Source organism: Styela clava, chromosome 7, assembly GCF_964204865.1.
Source record: "Styela clava chromosome 7, kaStyClav1.hap1.2, whole genome shotgun sequence".
Classification (NCBI taxonomy): Eukaryota; Metazoa; Chordata; class Ascidiacea; order Stolidobranchia; family Styelidae; genus Styela; species Styela clava.
In genome coordinates this window covers 19,913,509-19,933,116 of record NC_135256.1, presented here as the reverse complement: position 1 = coordinate 19,933,116, position 19,608 = coordinate 19,913,509, and the positions used below count along the sequence as shown (strand labels likewise).

Genomic DNA, 19,608 nt, shown 5'->3' with positions numbered 1-19,608 from the left:
GGAAATCAGTGTTCACTATTAGCGCACTTTTTTGCGAAAATTGCGAAACACTTTCGCAACTTTTTTTAGGGACTGCGAAATAGCACTTTTTTCCGATTTTGAAGAGAAAAAGCACTTTTTTCCGATTTTGAATAAAAATTTTGGAATAAAAATTCAAAGTTAACAAATATTTTCGAGTATTAAGTTGACAAATAAGTAACATACTAGTACTTTTGTAACTCAATTCTGCATATCATAACGATATTTATCGGAATTCTAACCTATGAGATGCAGACAAAGGAGATAAAGCTTTTGCATTAACGGCAAAATTCTTGTTTATAATATGATTATTATACAAGCACACCGATTCCGCTTCTCCCGCAAAAAACGCTCCCTGGTGTTTGAAACCAGATGTTGGAATACTAGGCAGTGCGTTTCTTTGAAGGTCATGTGACTATCAATGATATCGATGAATTCAAAATGACTATAAAAGTGTTAGTAACGTGTTATAGTCACTTTGGATCAATTGTGACCAAACTGCACGATTTTCAAATCAGACGAAACTTTTAGCAGCATGTCACAGATTTGCAAAATCACCAAATTCACAAAATACCATTAAGTGCCATTTTATTGTAATCACAATGTTGAAAGGACGTGGCATTTTCCGGAATTTTGCGATATTTACACAACTATTCCTCATTGATATGCGAGGACAGGTGGGCAAAATTCAATATTTTTTTGAATCGAATATTTTTAAGGAGTACCGAATAAACGTGGTGGAAACATTAAAAAATCGGCAATAAAGCCTTTTTACTGGTTAATTCCGTTGTAATGGCTAATTGTTCTTGTCACCGATCGTTTTGGCGGCGATATCAAGGTTTTGGGTAATCTATATTCCCGCCCTCTCCTTTTTACAAATATGAATTCTTGTGGGTCGGCGGTCATCAAAGTTTTATATTTCGGGTTTACCCGTTCGTTCACATCGGCAACAGCTGTTGAAGACATTGAGGACTCAAATTAACATTTGCGTTGGCTTTAATATTACCTATCAAGATTTGTAAATTTACCGTCCCAATTTTATGGGAATGGTAATATTATTGTCCATACCGTGATGCAGATATTTATTAAGACGATAATTAACTTTGTCATGTATTTCTATGGTGATAAACTTCGCAAACCTGAAATTGTGCCAATCCTGAATGTTGATTTAAAATAGTGATTGAATAATTCGGCAATAAAGGCATTTCTGCGTGGTCATAAGACGAGATGGCGTTAATGAACAGCACTTCTTTTACAGGATATTTTACGTATGCGACTTAATGCTAAAAAGATTGGGCTCGAGTGCTTTTTTTTCGAGTGCTCGAGTGCCTAATAGAGGTCAGGCGCTAATTGTAACTAATTCCCTCAAGTTTCAACGTGTTTTCAACAAAACAATACCCCGGCGATAATTATAGCTAAAATGTTACCGAGCAATTCACAATTTTATTTATGGAATTTGCAAATTCACCAGTTTCTTGACGATTTTGATATTGTCATGCCCTAAGTATTAGTGCAAAAAATACTCCCATTCTTCCGCGGCGGTTTGACGGGTTCTTTGTTCTATTCTTCAGAAAGTTCTGACACGGGGATATAGAATACTGAATCCGGAGGGTTGAATCCCTGTCCACTTACTGGTGATTTTCCGTTTTGAAATGCGTGAAACATTCTTTATTTTAAATTAAATGACGTTTCGCGGGCTAGAGTTCTCCCCGAAAATGATGTGTTCCAGACGTTAGTTAGACGATAGATAAAACATTAGATTATTAATTTTCGTGACGCCCCGTTTTCGAAAATACAAAGTTATATCGCAAAAAAGCGTTATGATACATTTGGAATGAAACATTATTTACCGTTAATTCAGATCATATTTTACTCTTCATGACACCCGGTATCCGAAAATACAGTTGTATCTCGAAAAATGTGTTTTGTTACATTTAAAATAAAACATTTTTGCGATTAATTTAGATCATATTTTACTTTTCAGGACACCCGTTTTCGAAAATACAAGGTTATATCGCAAAATGTGTTTTGTTACATTTAAAATAAAACATTTTTGCGATTAATTTAGATCAAATTTTTCCTTTCACGGCAACCCGTTTCCGAAAATACAAAGTTATATCATAAAAAATGCGTTTTGTTACATTTATTTTGCATTCCCAATAAAATACATAATTTCCCTAATTAAGGTCGTCGATGAATCTGTTCCTGTCGTTCAAGCTCGACACACGTTTGGACGAGTGTGGGGGCGGTTTTTTACGATTTTATTATACGATATATTACGATTAAGATTTTATGATAGAAGTGAATTTGTCTCAAGATGGTATTTTACGATTCCTGCCCACAGAAAATAAACACGCTGACAGGCTTGGTTATAATTGATATTCGTTAAATTTTTTTTTACACTATTAATAAACGCACCACACCAATTGCGACCATATAAATTGCAGTCGCATCGGTATGGACTGTATGTTTTTGGCGCTCTCACATTAATAATAATTTTCAACAAAACAATACCCCGACGGTCATTAAAGCTGAATTCGTTACCGAATAATTCACAATTTTATTTACGGAATTTGCAATTTCAAGATCTCACTTGACGATTTTGATGATGTCATGCCCTAATTATTTCTGCTTAAATGCCTCAAAATACAACAAATGTAATCATTTTCGACGATAACAGGCGCAACAATTCGTAAACGAGCCGTTATAACGAAATTCGCGATTGATTTTACCTCTCTCTTGTTTACAATTTTAACATCCCGCCGGCCATGTATGGTCGAATAAAATGTTCACATATTCGAAACATGACTTGGCCAAGGATGGAAGGGATCACTAAAGAGCTAATAGAAAGTACATACGCGAGGGTATGATATTAATATCGAGAATATTTGTGAGCATATCAGAGGACTGAAATATTTTGCACCCGGCTGTTTGTTTGTTGGCAGAACAACGATACGCTAAAGTTAATTGATCGAATACAGGGAAGTATTTATTTATCATCTCACTTGCGAACATCGAGGTTTTGGCGGAATTGTACGATCATGTTGTCTTTCTTAAATAATAACTTTTTCAATAAATGTTCATTTTACTTTTGCGTCTTTATTATATGTCGGGTTTTCATTTATTTTAAATTCGAAATTGTCCGAAATACTCCCAACAGGTGTATAAGTACAATAATATTAGTACTTACCAAAGTACTTACCAGGGAAGTTTAATACACACGATGTGTAAAGGGCGTCGTAACTCCCGTTTATTAATTATAAATTATTTTTCATTCTGCTCAAAAATCAACGGCAGCATCTCACGTAACTCTCGCGGCCAAATCTCTTTTGTTTTGTATGGCATCGTCTTGGCGATGAATTTATTGCCGACTGAATTTTAATTGTGTTTTAGGATAAGTTATTTTCTGTTTGTTGGTTTCTAAATTTTACAAACTTGGGTAGCAATTACTATTAATGTGAGATTTGGAGATTTGTGCATATGAACGATTGAATATCGCGACTGGATGTCCGATATCTGAGAATGCGTAATTCTCTTTCAACATTAATTTTCAGAATATCAGCGTTCATGTGGTCGAATAAAAATTATTTATCAAATGGATTGGTATTTCGAGACACTGTCAAAATTATTTGGGATCCACTATCATATCATTCGTTTATTTTTTTTATTCATGTTTTTCTCAAGAATCACCCTCCTTATATTTAGTGTACCTTCGCAAAAGAAAACTCTTTGGTGTCATCGTTCCTATTAGTGTAATTGAAATATATGGAAACCTCGCAAGTGGCGTTGTGATGCGAATATTTGATACTAGGTCAGCAGCATTACAAAGAGTGCTATTTATGAATGTTGAAAGTACATGACATTACTGAACATTTTGCCAATATATGATGTTTTCTGCTCGATTTAAACTAACTCGCACGCAAACCAAGGCATGTCGACATTTAAAAATTACTTGTCTTTGGGTAAGCTCTGAAATAGTATAATATAAATGTAAATGAGGAATTAGGTCAGGCTAGCTCACGAAACGGGAGGATTTTCAAAGTGATCTTGTGTAATATTTCGGAGAAAAAAGTTTGAAAGGAAAGTAGGTCAACCTATCTCCTAAAACAGGGGAGTATCCTGCGTAATATTTCGGAGGGAACGTAGGTTAATCTATCTTTTGAAACAGCGGGTGGCGACTTTCAAAGTGGTTCAAAATCAAAAATTAATAATTATCAGATAAGGTTAAGGGATAAATCGAAAAGTTGAATTTCCAGCGCACCTAACCCTAATCAGGCTATTTATATTTGGGGGATTATTTTGCACGGGATTTGTACAAACGATCCACCCTGTAACTAATATGGTTTCCAGCCTGCCTCGTGTCTGTTAGATGGAAGGAGTAACAAATGTGAAAGTATTTGCTGCTTAGGCGAGTAAGCAACTGACACCGTGATACATTGCATGAAAGTTTTGTCCGCGGCAGGTGTTAGCAGATGTTATTTCGTTGCCGATGAATTCGCTTGTTTTAATTAAACATGAATTCGCTTAAAGGGAACTCGGTTAACGAAAAGGCTTCTCTTTAATTCATAATATTAACCGGAGGAGCGCTTTTTCGAGTATCTATGCCGTTTTAAATGGGTTATATGAAAGGCTAGGGCACATAACTTGTGAAAATCGGCAAAAGCACTTTCGCACTTTTTTTTTCGACTGCGAAGCACTTTCGCACTCATAATTTGCTTAGAGTTAACACTGTTGGAAATATTGTTTTAATTGGAATTGTGGTCTCACTTTCAAACTATCCAGAGGCGGAAACTCAAAAAGCATTGAGTTGACTAAGCATTCGCAAGAGACATTCAAATAGGGCTTGCAACGAAGTTTTCGATATCAAGATTTGGTTTTCTCAGAGTTAAAAGCTGAAGTATTGAGATTTTAGCAAAACCAGATCCTTTTGCAAGTGGCTCAGAGTTAGTTTTTAAATAAAACCGACTCCACTACATGCATGGGACTTATTTTATATTCAAGAATATCAATACAATCAAATCTAAAGTCAGTGAAGTGTTTGTTAGGATGCCACCTTTTTTGAAATCTGAGTGCTTTGTGTGTAGGGAAATGAAAAACAGGTCGTTGCATTATAAAATTTTAAAAGTGATAGTAAGTATTTTGCATTCAGCAATTTCATGTAAAACAAACCCCATATAATAACCTTAATTCACATGAATAAGTGTATTTTAATAACACTAGACATTACTTTTTATAGGAGTAAAAATACTCGACTTTATTTTATTTTGGGATAAAATTCTTCATCTTCTCGAACTTTCACTGCTTCTGTGATTTAAAATTTGTTTACATGAGAGAACATTTTAAACAAAATCAACTTACAATTCCACCACGTAAGAAGAAATTGTATTCATCCATATTCAATTTGCCAGCTGCTTCCAATATTTTTGCACACATTTGAAAACTGAACAACATTTTGTGTTTTTCAAACAGTCCGCGACATGTGAATCTAAAATAACAAAATTACTGTAAGTATTTTTTCTGAATCAGTGTAGTTTATCGATAGTTTTCATGGGGCATATTCATATACTAATATTGTAAAAAGGGCTGTAGACAATGAGCCCCAATTTTTGGGTGAAAGCAATTGAAATTTATATTACCCATAATCTCATCTCTTCTACATCGCTTACCCAAATTCTTACATCTAGGATGGGATGGTATGCTAATGACTCAAAATAATATGAATACGTTTGTGTATGCCTTTCTAACAAAAGTTGGCGCTCCAGAAGTATGTGTACCAATATGGAGGTAACTAATTTTGTTTGCCTATTTTACATCAAGTTGTGTAAAGGGTCTAAAACCTGGCCTGGCTAAAGGTCTGGCTAACACAGACAGTCCCCTGACTCGTCATAGAATTAAAAAATAAGGAAAATCGGAATAAAATTATGGCCTAATCCTAACCTGATACACATACTACGGAAGTACCCAGAAGTTACAATTAGCCGTCTCAAGATAAAACGTATAATAACTCTCTGAAAATTTGATGACAATGATTTAAATACTATGCTATTACCAGTATACTCATTGCCAACAATATCTATCTGAATTATACACAATATTTTCAAAAATGATTAAAATAATCGTTTCGTTTCTCCTAGAAAAAAAAAATTGGAAATATGATTTTACAACTTTGATGATAAAATTTATCGTCTACCTGTAAACACCATAAGTGTGATACTCGTTCAAATATTCGATACGACTTGCAAGTTTTGGCGATTTTTGACTTCTATCAATCGATTGGTTGAATAAATCAATATAGGCATCCAATGAAAATTGATACATAGGATCAATCCTTCCCATGTCGTTCAACACAAAAAATAAGATAGAAGCTCTCTGTGCACAAGCTCTGTAACCCTGTAATGAATAGTTGATACATTACGTGTTTTGTTAACTTCTTTATCTAAGGGTCTGCTAATAATTTCTAGACAGAGCTGATAATCAGGAAAATTCAACTTTGTGATTTGCCCTAGGATTGAGCAAGTTTTTTTTTGACTTGAAATGAATATAGAAATTCATCACATCATTTACAATGAGAAAATGATGAAATTTTGTGTAGAAATTTCAGTAAATCATGTTTTTTTCGATAACTCTAACATGTACAGGATGACCAAAAAACAGGTCATTTGGAACATATTCTGGAGAGAACTTAACTTTTTCACAAAGCATCCTGGATTACTGGAACATTTGAGTACATTCATTCACAAACATAAGTTCAGTGCAAAATAAATTTTCCTAATTTTCGCAGAAGATATTTTTTTTGGTTCACCCTGTACATATATATAACGATTATCGGTCTAACCTAGCGAAAAGAATTTTTAAAATTTAAAATGAAAAACGAAACCAACTTCACGAGCTGCATCAATCTTTATCTCAGTTTGTTCTGAAACGACAAGTTGTTCTGTGACATCAGCAGACGTTATTTTTGATGAATGGAGAGTGTTGACTAGTTGTTCATCATCTAACAATGACCCTTGAGCTTCATTCAATAATCTCAGAATTTCATCTTCCAATTCCTGAATTTTCTTCTTTCCAGCGGCAATGTTGATGACCAATGTATCTTTCTGTTGTGCAATAAAAATCATATAATGACCAAAATAGTAGGCCGTAAGAAATTGGTATTTGAACACCTCTGCTGATAGCAAGGCAATAACCCCGCACCCAAACTAAAGTAGAACATGTCACATTTTTGAAAATAAACTTTTTTGATTTTCCGTGATTAGGAGCCATCTTTTGGTGTGGGTTTTGAAGCTGTACCTGTTTTAGTTTTAATTTTAGTTAGTGCATAATGTCCATTTTAATTTAATTTTGGGTGGTGTAATTGTAGCGGAAAAACACAGGGTGTTCATCAATTCCTGTCTTAATTTCAATTTTGTTATGAAGTCGGTTCTCAATATATCCGAACCAGATTTGTTTTGTTTCAGCCAGTATATATTTGAGTTTTTTCCCTTTCAAGATCTAATACACTAAGATTTAATAATTTACATCTAATACACTTTTATATATATAACTATTGTCCACCAATAGTTGCATGAAGCACATTACAGCTATTTTACCTACCGGTAATTAAATTCATGACTTTATGAACACCCTGTATCTAGAATATCAAAAAACTATTAAGATGTGGATACTGCTATAACAACAGGGTATTTAGAAAATTTCAAATTTACCTGTTCCTCCAGTTCGGGTCTTTCTTTTCTGACGACAGTACCAAGTAACTGAGCTTCCAGACCTTGTTCTTTCACAGCAAAGTTAACGATAGAAGTCTTTGTCGAAATTTCTGGTGGATAATGAGGATTTGATAATTTAGTTGTGATGTAAAACTTGAAATCAGGGTTAAAATCAATCTCTTTATCCCCAAGACGAATCAGTGTGCGGCCGCCTATAAATATAAAAAATGAGTTGTTGTTATATCAAACTTGTTTCAAGAAGGATCACGTGCATTTGCATAGAAAGTTAAAATCACATACAAATCAATCAGTGGCTCCCAACATTTCTACCCAGTAAACCGTTATCATCAAATAAAATAACAAAATAAAACAAATTGGTATTCTTTCATAAATACAGTAATACTAAATAACATACAAACTTAACTTTTATGCGAGGGCGATTTAGACTAAAAATACATATATGTAGATATTTTTGGATTATAAACACTTTCAAGATAGATCATAACCTGAAAAGTGTGATTACTCGCCAGGCAAGACTAAGTCTGGCAATCCATTCAAAACTCATCAAACACCCATTATAAGACTGTGCTATCCATCACTGGTCTGGGGAACACTGAAATAGATGACAAGTTGGCCACTAGAAAATAGTTGGATGAAGAAACAACAATTGAATGTGAGGAAGAATACGAAAAATGGGATTTGGATAATAGAATTAAACTGCCATTGTTTAAAGCGATAATCAGTCTTAAAAACACATAAAAATTAGTAACTTTCAAGATAGGATTTTATATTATCCCAGGGAGAGCTAGTCCAAATCCAGCCTTAGAATCCAGCCAGTAGAAAAAGCTGTAAACAGTTGTTACTTTAGTTACCCTACAACTATCTATTTATCTAATATACACTCCTCCGTAAGACTATTAGGGCGCAATGCACCGACCTACGAGTGAATTTTGTTATTCAGATGTGTTCCAAAATAGTCCAGTTTTCTGTCTGAATTTAAAAGTTTCTAGAAATCTCATATTGCAGCAAGCTTGATCTCATACATTTGTGATTTATGGAATATGTGGCCAAAATAAGCCGAAGTCATACTCACCAACTTTTGTCAGAGCTTTGTTTAAGATAGGAGCAAGTGATGGATCCAATTCTTCCTGTACATTCTGCAGTAACACAGGAGTTCCAAACTGAATTGAATTCTCCAATGTTCTCAAATAATCATGTTGTTGAAGATCAATAATTTTCAAACCACGTTTCAATTCCATATTTTTGATCCATTTTATCGCTTGGCCTTGCGGATCAACCATAAGGGGCCATCTGAAGGATAGATTATTTTTAGTATGACAGAATTAGTACGGTTAGCATAATTAGTTCATGAAAATAATTTAAAACAACTTCCTTCAAAAAAGTATAATTTTTTAGCGATGTGAAGTCTGTGTCTTGCTGTAACATATTGTATTTTCTATCACAATTATTTCACATACAGCCTCCAGTTTTTATCTTACTTATAAGCTTAGTTTTATTGGAAGTACAAAAGCTGTTATGCAGGGACTTTATGAAGGATCTGTTCATTTGAACAAGTATTTTTTTTATATGTTAAGTGATTCAAGAATCCTGCTGCACACTAACACAAATATTTTTCAAAACACAAATCGTTTGACGAAACATTACAAAAATATATCTGTGTTAATGTGCAGCAGAGGGTTGAATCACTTAGAATATTCATCGCTATTCTCGCTACAGCATCCTTGCATTATATGCATACAGATCCACAAAAGCATAGAAGAAGGATAAGTAGTTAGTGTCGCAGAAACCAAATCATTGGTGTATTTTTTTATATGTTGCTTATCATGCCTTTAACTCAGAACAAGGCCTTATAACAGCAGCCTCTGATATCTGATGAAAACGTAAGGAAAAACTATTGAATTGGTTATCTAATTTGTACATGTTAATGCTTTGTTCTAACTGTTTCAGTAAAACCGTGAAAAATCTGCTTTGAAGGCAATAAAACTTGACAATACCTATCTCCTCTAGTTACTATGACGCCATTCTCAGTTGAGAATGAATCTGATGGTAATCCTTGTATGTTCCAGTCTCGAACAATTGTTGGTTTTGATAAAAATTCAGCAAACGTGAAACTGGGAGTGCATGGTATATTTAAACTTCGAACCTGGAAGAAACATGAACGAAATATCAATACAGGATATTTAAAAGATTTTATGGTCAAATTTCACTCAATAAATTTATACATAAATCATGATTCTGCGATAGGATATATTCACTTCAAATGCTCTATAAGATTCTCATACAACACTTTTTTTGTATTTCGTTAAATTTTTCACTAAAACTATGCTGAAATTTACCATGCCAAAAGGTCATAATATAGGAATGTTATAAACTACCCAATTTAGCAAATGGCATACAAACAAATATTTTCTGTATGAAAGAGATCATGGGCGGGCACATAGTATTTGAACCCAAGAGATGTGGCCTGCGATGCAAACACAGTTAAGTGGGCGCTCCAGACGTGTGTGTACCAATATGGAGGTAAATAATTTCGTTCGGAAAATCGGAATAAAATTATGGCCTAACCCTAACTTGGTACACATACGTCGGGACTCGGGAGTACCGTTAACTCTAACCCTTTAACAGCTAAGCCATAACGCCACAATCGTACACATTTCAACAAGATATTTTATTCAAAATTGGTATAATTTACCTGTTTTAACCATATTTTCGACACCATTTCTTCTCTATAATTGCTGAGGAATGGACCCATGTATGACAAGAATGCAGATGCAATCAAACAATCCCCCACTAAATATCCGAGAGATTCTTCTAGTTTTTCAGCTGTTGCTTCCCAACGAATTTTTTCACCGGCAAGACCTGAACGTTTTCATGTTTATAACTGAGTTCAAACGTACTCAATTAAATAGACTCATAAAATTTAACATTGTGTAATAGAATTATTTTCTACAAGATGAAAAGGCACAGTTATTACGATTTAGCCCATGTCTACCGTCACATATATGCTTCACTTTAAATATAACAATATATAACATATTATACCTGATACTAGTTTTCCAGCTCTGTCCAACTTAATTTCAGTTTCTTCTGCTTTCCTGCGAAGTTCCTCCTTCTGCTTAGTTTTTTCCTCATACTGAGAATAACAATATTTACCAATCTAAATATTTTTCTATTCTTTGGCTTACGAACAAAAATGACAGCCAAATCACACAATTTCAGTTCACAATAATTTAGCCTTTACGTTGTTTAGAGCGAAAGACTAAAGAATCTCTATATAATCAGCCACTGCTTTCTGAAAATGCTCAAGGAGGTACTGTTATTTGGAAGGTTCGGAACGTTTCCAGTTCGGTTCGGTGGGATTTGTACCCATTATGCTAACACGGTTGAGTTTAACGCTTTTACTGCTAGGCTATATAAAAAAAAAAGGACTGACACCTACAATGCTGATTCAGGTTGGGAGTATAAAAAGAACATGGAAATACTTCCAAAAGCCAAGATAAGCAAAAACGAAGCATCAAAACACTTTAATAAATATTTTAAGAATTAGGAACATTTAAAGTATTTGTAAAAGCTTAAAAACTAATATCAACCTGTTTCTTCAGTAGTTCCATTTTATCAGTAACTTCTTGAAGCTTGCGTTGAGCTTCAGCCAGGGACGCTTGTTTTTCCGCAAGTTGTTCTTGTGCCATTGATAATCTTTGACGTTTAGGTTCTACTACACGATAAATACGACCATAAATTTCCATTGCTCTCACCCACATGCAGAGAGACTTTGCGGCTGTTGACACTCTTCCAACATTGTCAGGCTGTGAATAATGAATCGTATATGTATAACCGATAACAGTTTTATAATTTGAAATTTTTAATTTAATTGTTTCTCAAAGAAATAATTTTGCAATAAAAATTTCAATTTTCAGGCCACCCACGCACCCAGGATCGGTATTTGAAAAAAAAAAGACAAATTGGGAAAACAAGACGAGGAATATTATATAGCAGTAGCATATTGCCTCTAATTGGCTTCCGCTGAATAGCTCCAAGATAAATATTCGTGTCACACATCGACAAATTTAGCTTCGCGCCTTGTCTCATTTCTCGCATTTTGTTGTGAAATGCTAATTTCAGCGTATTTCATGAATGGGGCTTAGTCGATGTAAATTTTTTAATTAGGACTCAGGAAAGGTTCAATCTTAGCATCATATAACTGCCTCATGACGGAATAAAGATGGGATATGCAATACAATAAAGATGCATACATGGAATTCTGAATGTGCAACATATTGCTGGCCAATCTTCTTCAAGACTCGATCGGACATGTTATCCTTATCGAAGTTAACCAATTGTTTGATGAAATTCTGGTCACCTGAAAATAAGAATTGTCCCTTGTTTAATTGATGAGAATTCAACAAAGAATATCAAGATTATGAATATCTTATTCCTCTTTTATATAAGATGTAGTTCAACATTTATACCGGGGCAAAACAAATTTAGTAAAATAGCTTAATAATGGAGAGAACAATGGCCATTTACACATCGGATGTCTCCAAAATGCTGTGGTCCAAAAGTTCCACACTTATCCTATTTGTACCACAATTATCCTATTTGTATCAAACGTGTCCCATTGTTTACCACACTTGTTCCATTTGCACCACACTTGTCCCATTTGCACCACGCTTGTCCTATTTGTACCACATTTATCCCATTCGTACCACACTTATCCTATTTGTATCCCACTTGTCCCATTTGTATCCCACTTGTCCCATTTGTATCCCACTTGTCCCATTTGTACCACACTTGTCCCATTTGTACCACACTTATCCCATTTGTACCACACTTGTCCTATTTGTATCCCACTTGTCCCATTTGTACCACACTTATCCCATTTGTACCACACTTGTCCTATTTGTACCACATTTATCCCATTTGTACCACACTTATCCCATTTGTACCACACTTATCCCATTTGTACCACACTTGTCCTATTTGTACCACACTTATCCCATTTGTACCACACTTGTCCCATTTGTACCACACTTATCCCATTTGTACCACACTTGTCCTATTTGTATCCCACTTGTCCCATTTGTACCACACTTATCCCATTTGTACCACACTTGTCCTATTTGTACCACATTTATCCCATTTGTACCACACTTATCCCATTTGTATCCCACTTGTCCCATTTGTACCACACTTGTCCCATTTGTACCACACTTATCCCATTTGTACCACACTTGTCCTATTTGTACCACATTTATCCCATTCGTACCACACTTATCCTATTTGTATCCCACTTGTCCCATTTGTATCCCACTTGTCCCATTTGTATCCCACTTGTCCCATTTGTACCACACTTGTCCCATTTGTACCACACTTATCCCATTTGTACCACACTTGTCCTATTTGTATCCCACTTGTCCCATTTGTATCCCACTTGTCCCATTTGTACCACACTTGTCCCATTTGTACCACACTTATCCCATTTGTACCACACTTGTCCTATTTGTATCCCACTTGTCCCATTTGTACCACACTTATCCCATTTGTACCACACTTGTCCTATTTGTACCACATTTATCCCATTTGTACCACACTTATCCCATTTGTATCCCACTTGTCCCATTTGTACCACACTTGTCCCATTTGTACCACACTTATCCCATTTGTACCACACTTGTCCTATTTGTACCACATTTATCCCATTCGTACCACACTTATCCTATTTGTATCCCACTTGTCCCATTTGTATCCCACTTGTCCCATTTGTATCCCACTTGTCCCATTTGTACCACACTTGTCCCATTTGTACCACACTTATCCCATTTGTACCACACTTGTCCTATTTGTATCCCACTTGTCCCATTTGTATCCCACTTGTCCCATTTGTACCACACTTGTCCCATTTGTACCACACTTATCCCATTTGTACCACACTTGTCCCATTCTTATCACACTTATCCCATTTGTACCACACTTATCCCATTTGTACCACGCTTATCCCATTTGTACCACACTTGTCCCATTCGTACCACACTTGACCCATTCGTACCACACTTATCTCATTTGTACCACACTTGTCCCATTTGTAACACACTTGTTCCATTCGTACCACACTTGTCCCATTTGTACCACACCTATCCCATGTGTACCACACTTATCCCATTTGTATCACACTTGTCCCATTCGTACCACACTTATCCCATTTGTACCACACTTATCCCATTTGTACCACACTTATCCAATTTGTACCACACTTATCCCATTTGTACCACACTTATCCTATTTGTAACACACTTGTCCCATTGATACCACACTTATCCCATTTGTAACACACTCATCCCATTTGTACCACACTTGTCTCATTTGTACCATACATGTCCCGTTTGTACCACACTTATCCCTTTCGTACCACACCTGTTCCATTTGTACCACACTTATCCAATTTGTACCACACTTGTCCCATTTGTACCACACTTGTCCCATTTGTACCATACTTGTGCCATTTGTATCACACTTATCCCATTTGTACCACACTTATCCCATTTGTACCAAACTTATCTCATTTGTACCATACTTGTCCCATTTGTACCACACTTATCCCATTTGTAGGCCACACTTATCCCATTTGTACCAAACTTATCTCATTTGTACCATACTTGTCCCATTTGTATCCCACTTATCCCATTTGTACCACACTTATCCCATTTGTAACAAACTTATCTCATTTGTACCATACTTGTCCCATTTGTACCACACTTATCCCATTTGTACCACACTTGTCCCACTGGCACCACAATTGCGCCAATACACTTGTGATATTTTTCTTCTTGCCTAATTGTTCCATATGTTCATTTTAACCGTTTGCGTAAAATTGTATATATATTAAAACCCATAAGAGTGGGGGCAAGTCCGTTACAAGTGGGACACAAAATCATTGATACATTGGTTAGTGCTTATAAATGTTGAAAGTTCCATAATCCATTAAAGACATAACCTATGTCAAACAATAGATGGTTGTCCGAAATTCATGACTAAGAACATATTTTACCTAAACACTATAGCAAAAATGCATGCCAGGAAGACATAATATGAGCTTGTTATTAGAACAAGATAGAGAGCAAAATAAAAACTTTGTGCAAACGTGTAGATATTTCATTTCTTCATTAAACCAAATTATATTTTGACATCTAGTGAAGTGCTAGAATACTGTCTTTTATGTTACTGAAAATACTATCCGAAATGATTATTCTAGCAACAGCGTTTGTATACGACTCAGTATACAAGACCGTGAATTCTGCAGAAGTACTTACCAAGTTGTCTTTTTGATTCAGCCCATGTCGGTTCACTTCCTCTCAATATCATAACAGCTTGCAATACCATTTCAACAAGAGCTGGTGGTCGACCATATGACTTGATTTCAGTGATGTCTTTCTTGTTCAATGCTTCCAATGCCTGAAAGTCGAACATTTAAGAATATTATCGAAACTATGTATTGATAAGAAATGCCACCTATAATAAAGTTTTTCTGGTAATTTAGGAAGAATAGGAATTTCATATTCATCTCAGTGGAAAGGGAAGCTGATAAGACATGAACCTCCCTACAACGCCAAGGAGTTCAGCAATTCTTTCGCATGTAACTATCTCCCATCTACAACTCTCCGAGGGAATTTTTCGAAACTGCACAGGGCAATCAGAGGTGTGGCGTAACTATTTCCCACAGGTTTTAAACCTGAGAACCCGCACAGCGTAATAAATAGTGTGACCTAGCGTGATGTGCCAACTGCCCTGCCCCCTATGGGGTCAGTGATTAGTACGTTAAGCCTGATTAAGCTGACATTCTCCTCCTTGCCCAGGGTGCAATAAAATAGTTAGACAATGTCAAGCAGGAAAGCTTTTATTTATTCAGAACATAGTAGCCTTCTATTTGCCTTGCTTACCTTTTTTCAAGTAAAGGTATGAAAACACCAAATGAATGTTTCATATACTATGTGCATAGAGCAATCCAAAGGGGGAACAGATTAAAGCCAGCAAAGTACGGACTTCAAGAATTGTGAATAATCACATGAACACACTCTGGCAATCAGCGGTGCGTAATGAATGTTCATATGGATTGCCCAACTGTGAGTCCTAGATAGTTGTTAGTGCAGGTGGATGACTAATTCCTCTCTTTACTAGACTAAACAGGTTTGTGGATTTGAAGAAATTTTACACTGTCTTCACACTCTGAGGTATATCAAAAATATTTCCATCAAATTGTGGTCTTCGATCACTACCACTAAAAAGTCTGGAATTTAGAGTAAGACTTGTGACACTGAGGAATTCTAAATTTCTACTTCATCTTCGACTCAAGACTTACTAGGAGAAAATCTGGATTCGACTCTAATATCAATGAAAATATGCAAACTCCATAACAACCCTAAGTAGCAATAGCAAGTGTTTCTAACCTTCATAGCTTCTTCCAATGCTGGTACTGCTTCATCAAGATCTCTTTGTGCATTTTCAGCCATTTGTTTACATTTAATTTCTTCAGCAGAAATTTTTTCACTATGAGCTGCAACTGCTTTCTGTTGTTCATCTGCTTCTCGTTTTTGTTGAACGATAACAACTAAATATTCTTCACATTCTTTCTGAAACTTGGCAACCTACAAAAAGTTGAAAAGAAGATTGTACTTTATGTTTATCCCTGAAGAAAGACAAATTGAAAGAACTTTACAGCGAAATAAATTATGACTAATTTTGTGTATAGAAACATACAAACTTATTACCTTGTGCCCCTTGTAAATACTATATTTCTCTGTGTATAATACACACTTTCACATTTGAATTTGGCCTTCAAAATAGTGGAGTGCATGTTATTCATTGATGTAGAAAAATTCAAAAAAATATGAATCAATATTTTTCATTTAACTTGCTACTAATTTTTACATATGTCTTACATCTATTAATTTCGTTTGGCAAAGTCGGTTAGAATCAGATCCTTCTTGTGGTATCGTCTCTCGAGACAAATGTTAGAAAAAGTATATTAGTCACCAAGGCAAATTAAATAATCTATTTTCACTCGTAATTACCTTGATTTTAGCTTCTTCCAATTCAACAGACATAGCTTCCACTTTTGATCTTGTGTCATCAATTTTGAACAATCCATTTCTCAATTTACTGACTTGATCACCAAGCTCTTTTCTCTTCTCAGCAAGTAGACTAAGAATAAAAAATAGGTAAACTCACAAACAGGAAGGATACAATTTTTAATATGGGAATAACTAGATATGCACTATATGCCTTTACAATGGTGTGAAGTTCGTCAATCTGGTATGAAGACACATATGGGTAAGGAAACAATTTGGGATATGTAACTTTACATTATATTTATGGTTCAAAACCATTGATGTAACATTATAGGTTACCAGACCAATCTCAATTTATAATTAAGCTTAAGTCAACCTGGCTAAACCCGAAGTAAAATAACATACATAAACAAATAATACTCATTAAACTAGAATAGCAAATATGCTAAATTATAAGGTAATTTATGCTAATCCAAATGATATTAAGGAAAGAATAACTAAGATACATGATTATATTCTCTTTTATAATGCATATAACAATATTTTTAACCAAAATGAAGCTCTATGCATAGCAGTCACTGTATTTTAAAAGGGCCGAAATCATTTTAGTTCTAGATCGCCTACCCAATTCATTGTAATTGGACTTGATTTGAACTCAATATTTTTATTCTATGAAGCCAACATAGTTCATTCGCTTCCACTTATTCAATTGAATCGTACATGAGGATTACTTAATGTAATATTGTTTTCATCTTACATTTTGTATCCAGAGACGAGTTCAAGATAGTTGGTTGGTGTCACATAATTATGTCTCTTCAATTCAAACAGTAATTTCTCTGAATAATCAACAGCAGAACGATGCATTGTCACAAAGACAGTTGCCACATTTTTGTGAATCTGAAAAACATTATGAGGAATTTTTATAATTTATAATGTTAACAGATATAATCTGTTAGCGTGCCATGTTAAAATCGATACAGGATAGGATAAGAGTGCCATATTTATCTTGGGGAAAAGGGAAGCAGATGAGATGACCCTTATTCTACAATGCCAACATACTTGAGCAGTGTAATGCTTTGACCACTAGGCATTCATTTTCACTTATTCAATTGAATCTTATATAAGCATTACATTGAAATAATGTAACATTGTTTAATAATTAATTAATTGTTTAATAATAATTTTTGTTTTTTCGCAAGTTTTGTTGAATTTGACATTTTATAATAAGGGGCCAAATTTTTAAAATTACCTACATTCGAATAATCATTATACAATCAAATTACATCATTATACAATGCCTTTGTGTACCTATATTTTACTATTTATAGATATTACTAAATAACATTATTAACTGAGTATTTAAAAAATTCAGATTAGTTTTTCATCATTTGGAGTAATTTTGCATATTGTAACTCATATGTCTTACCTCATTTAACAATTTTTCTTATATTTTTGCTGTTTAATTCATTACATGCCAAGTATTTGTATCAGAAATATAATGCAGAAAAAGCTGAAATATCAAGTGTTCACCCGTTTTTCAGTTCTGGTACAGAATGACACAAGTCTATATTTACCAATAAAAACGGATACAATTCCCCTATTTTCCAAAATGTATCTTGAAAACTAACTGAACTATAGAAAAAGTGGACTGTTCATATAGAAGAGAACACATTCTTTGCAATATTTTCAAATAATTTTCAATTTATTACATTCAATTTTTGCAAAAATTTATAAAAATTAAGTTCAACTTACATCTTCTGCAGAACCAAGATTCATACTTTCAAGATATCTCTCTGCAACTTCAAGTAAAGCATCGTGGGGCCATTCAGTAAATAAATCGATTGTTGTACAATTCACAAATGCTGGGTATTGTCGAATACGGTTCCTAAAAGGAAGAGATTGTGAATATATCCCAACAAAATAAAGTGAGTACATTTACTGGGAGTGATTACTTGTCAAGCATCTTATATTACTGCTTACTAGATTACTGCATCCGAAACAAATAATCGGATAACTAATAGCTTACACAACATGGACTGGTAACCGGACAAGAGGCCATCTTATCATCTTTCCTCTTCTCTGGGATGAAAAGGAAAATCCCATCTTATATTTTATTGACATAATCATATATTTAGCATAGTGACTATATCTCTTACTGTATTTTATCTATATGAATCAAACATGGAATATACAATATTTTACTGATTAATTTTAATTACCTGAAAGCATCTCCAACAGGACTCATGCATAAAATAAGATGAAGATTTGCTCGAACTCTTTCAATCAAAAATCTGAACATTGCATCCGGCGTTTCAGCAATTCCTTCCTTCTTTGCATCAGCTTCCAATGCAGTCTTAACTTCTTCAAATTCATCAGGCTTGAAAATAATTGTTCAATTTGAATTGGAACGAAAGACTAAAGATGTTATATTAAAGTTGTAAAATTATGAAAATTCCAACAAAATAGCATTGAGATCATACAGAAAAGCATTTAAATGACTATTCTAATTCAGAACATAGCATAACTCCCACTTTATATGCGCACTCTAACCACAACTTTTTTGATACGCTGGCCAAATTACTGGCCGGGGTAATATTGGAGTTTTCTGGAAGACAGCCCAGAGCCGAAAGATGGGTGTCGCTGCTCGATAACCAGTCTTGGTGTCTCGCCTCCCTTCACCCTAAAGTATTACATTATCGGTACTTATTTTTTGCATTGTGTATTCACAATGTGTGCTTTAGAATGGTGGAAAAATAAATTACTGATTACTGAAAAACTGTGAAAATAATACGTGGACCAAATAA

At 34.7% G+C, this 19,608-nt stretch overlaps 1 protein-coding gene across 1 annotated transcript in view; it reads right to left on the bottom strand.

Annotated features, from left to right (window-relative positions):
* Window positions 1-19,608, bottom strand: part of LOC120328077 (dynein axonemal heavy chain 2-like) — a 73,969-nt gene that overhangs the window by 11,086 nt on the left and 43,275 nt on the right. Inside the window, exons 58-73 of the mRNA XM_039394474.2 lie at window positions 19,024-19,181; window positions 18,557-18,689; window positions 17,562-17,701; window positions 16,808-16,937; window positions 16,184-16,381; window positions 15,050-15,191; window positions 11,996-12,102; window positions 11,333-11,548; window positions 10,785-10,875; window positions 10,435-10,601; window positions 9,737-9,885; window positions 8,815-9,032; window positions 7,722-7,933; window positions 6,900-7,115; window positions 6,209-6,408; window positions 5,377-5,503 (exon numbers count right to left, since the gene is read on the bottom strand). Coding sequence (XP_039250408.2) covers window positions 5,377-5,503; window positions 6,209-6,408; window positions 6,900-7,115; window positions 7,722-7,933; window positions 8,815-9,032; window positions 9,737-9,885; window positions 10,435-10,601; window positions 10,785-10,875; window positions 11,333-11,548; window positions 11,996-12,102; window positions 15,050-15,191; window positions 16,184-16,381; window positions 16,808-16,937; window positions 17,562-17,701; window positions 18,557-18,689; window positions 19,024-19,181 — 2,604 coding nt within the window. The remainder of the gene's footprint in view (window positions 1-5,376; window positions 5,504-6,208; window positions 6,409-6,899; window positions 7,116-7,721; window positions 7,934-8,814; window positions 9,033-9,736; window positions 9,886-10,434; window positions 10,602-10,784; window positions 10,876-11,332; window positions 11,549-11,995; window positions 12,103-15,049; window positions 15,192-16,183; window positions 16,382-16,807; window positions 16,938-17,561; window positions 17,702-18,556; window positions 18,690-19,023; window positions 19,182-19,608) is intronic.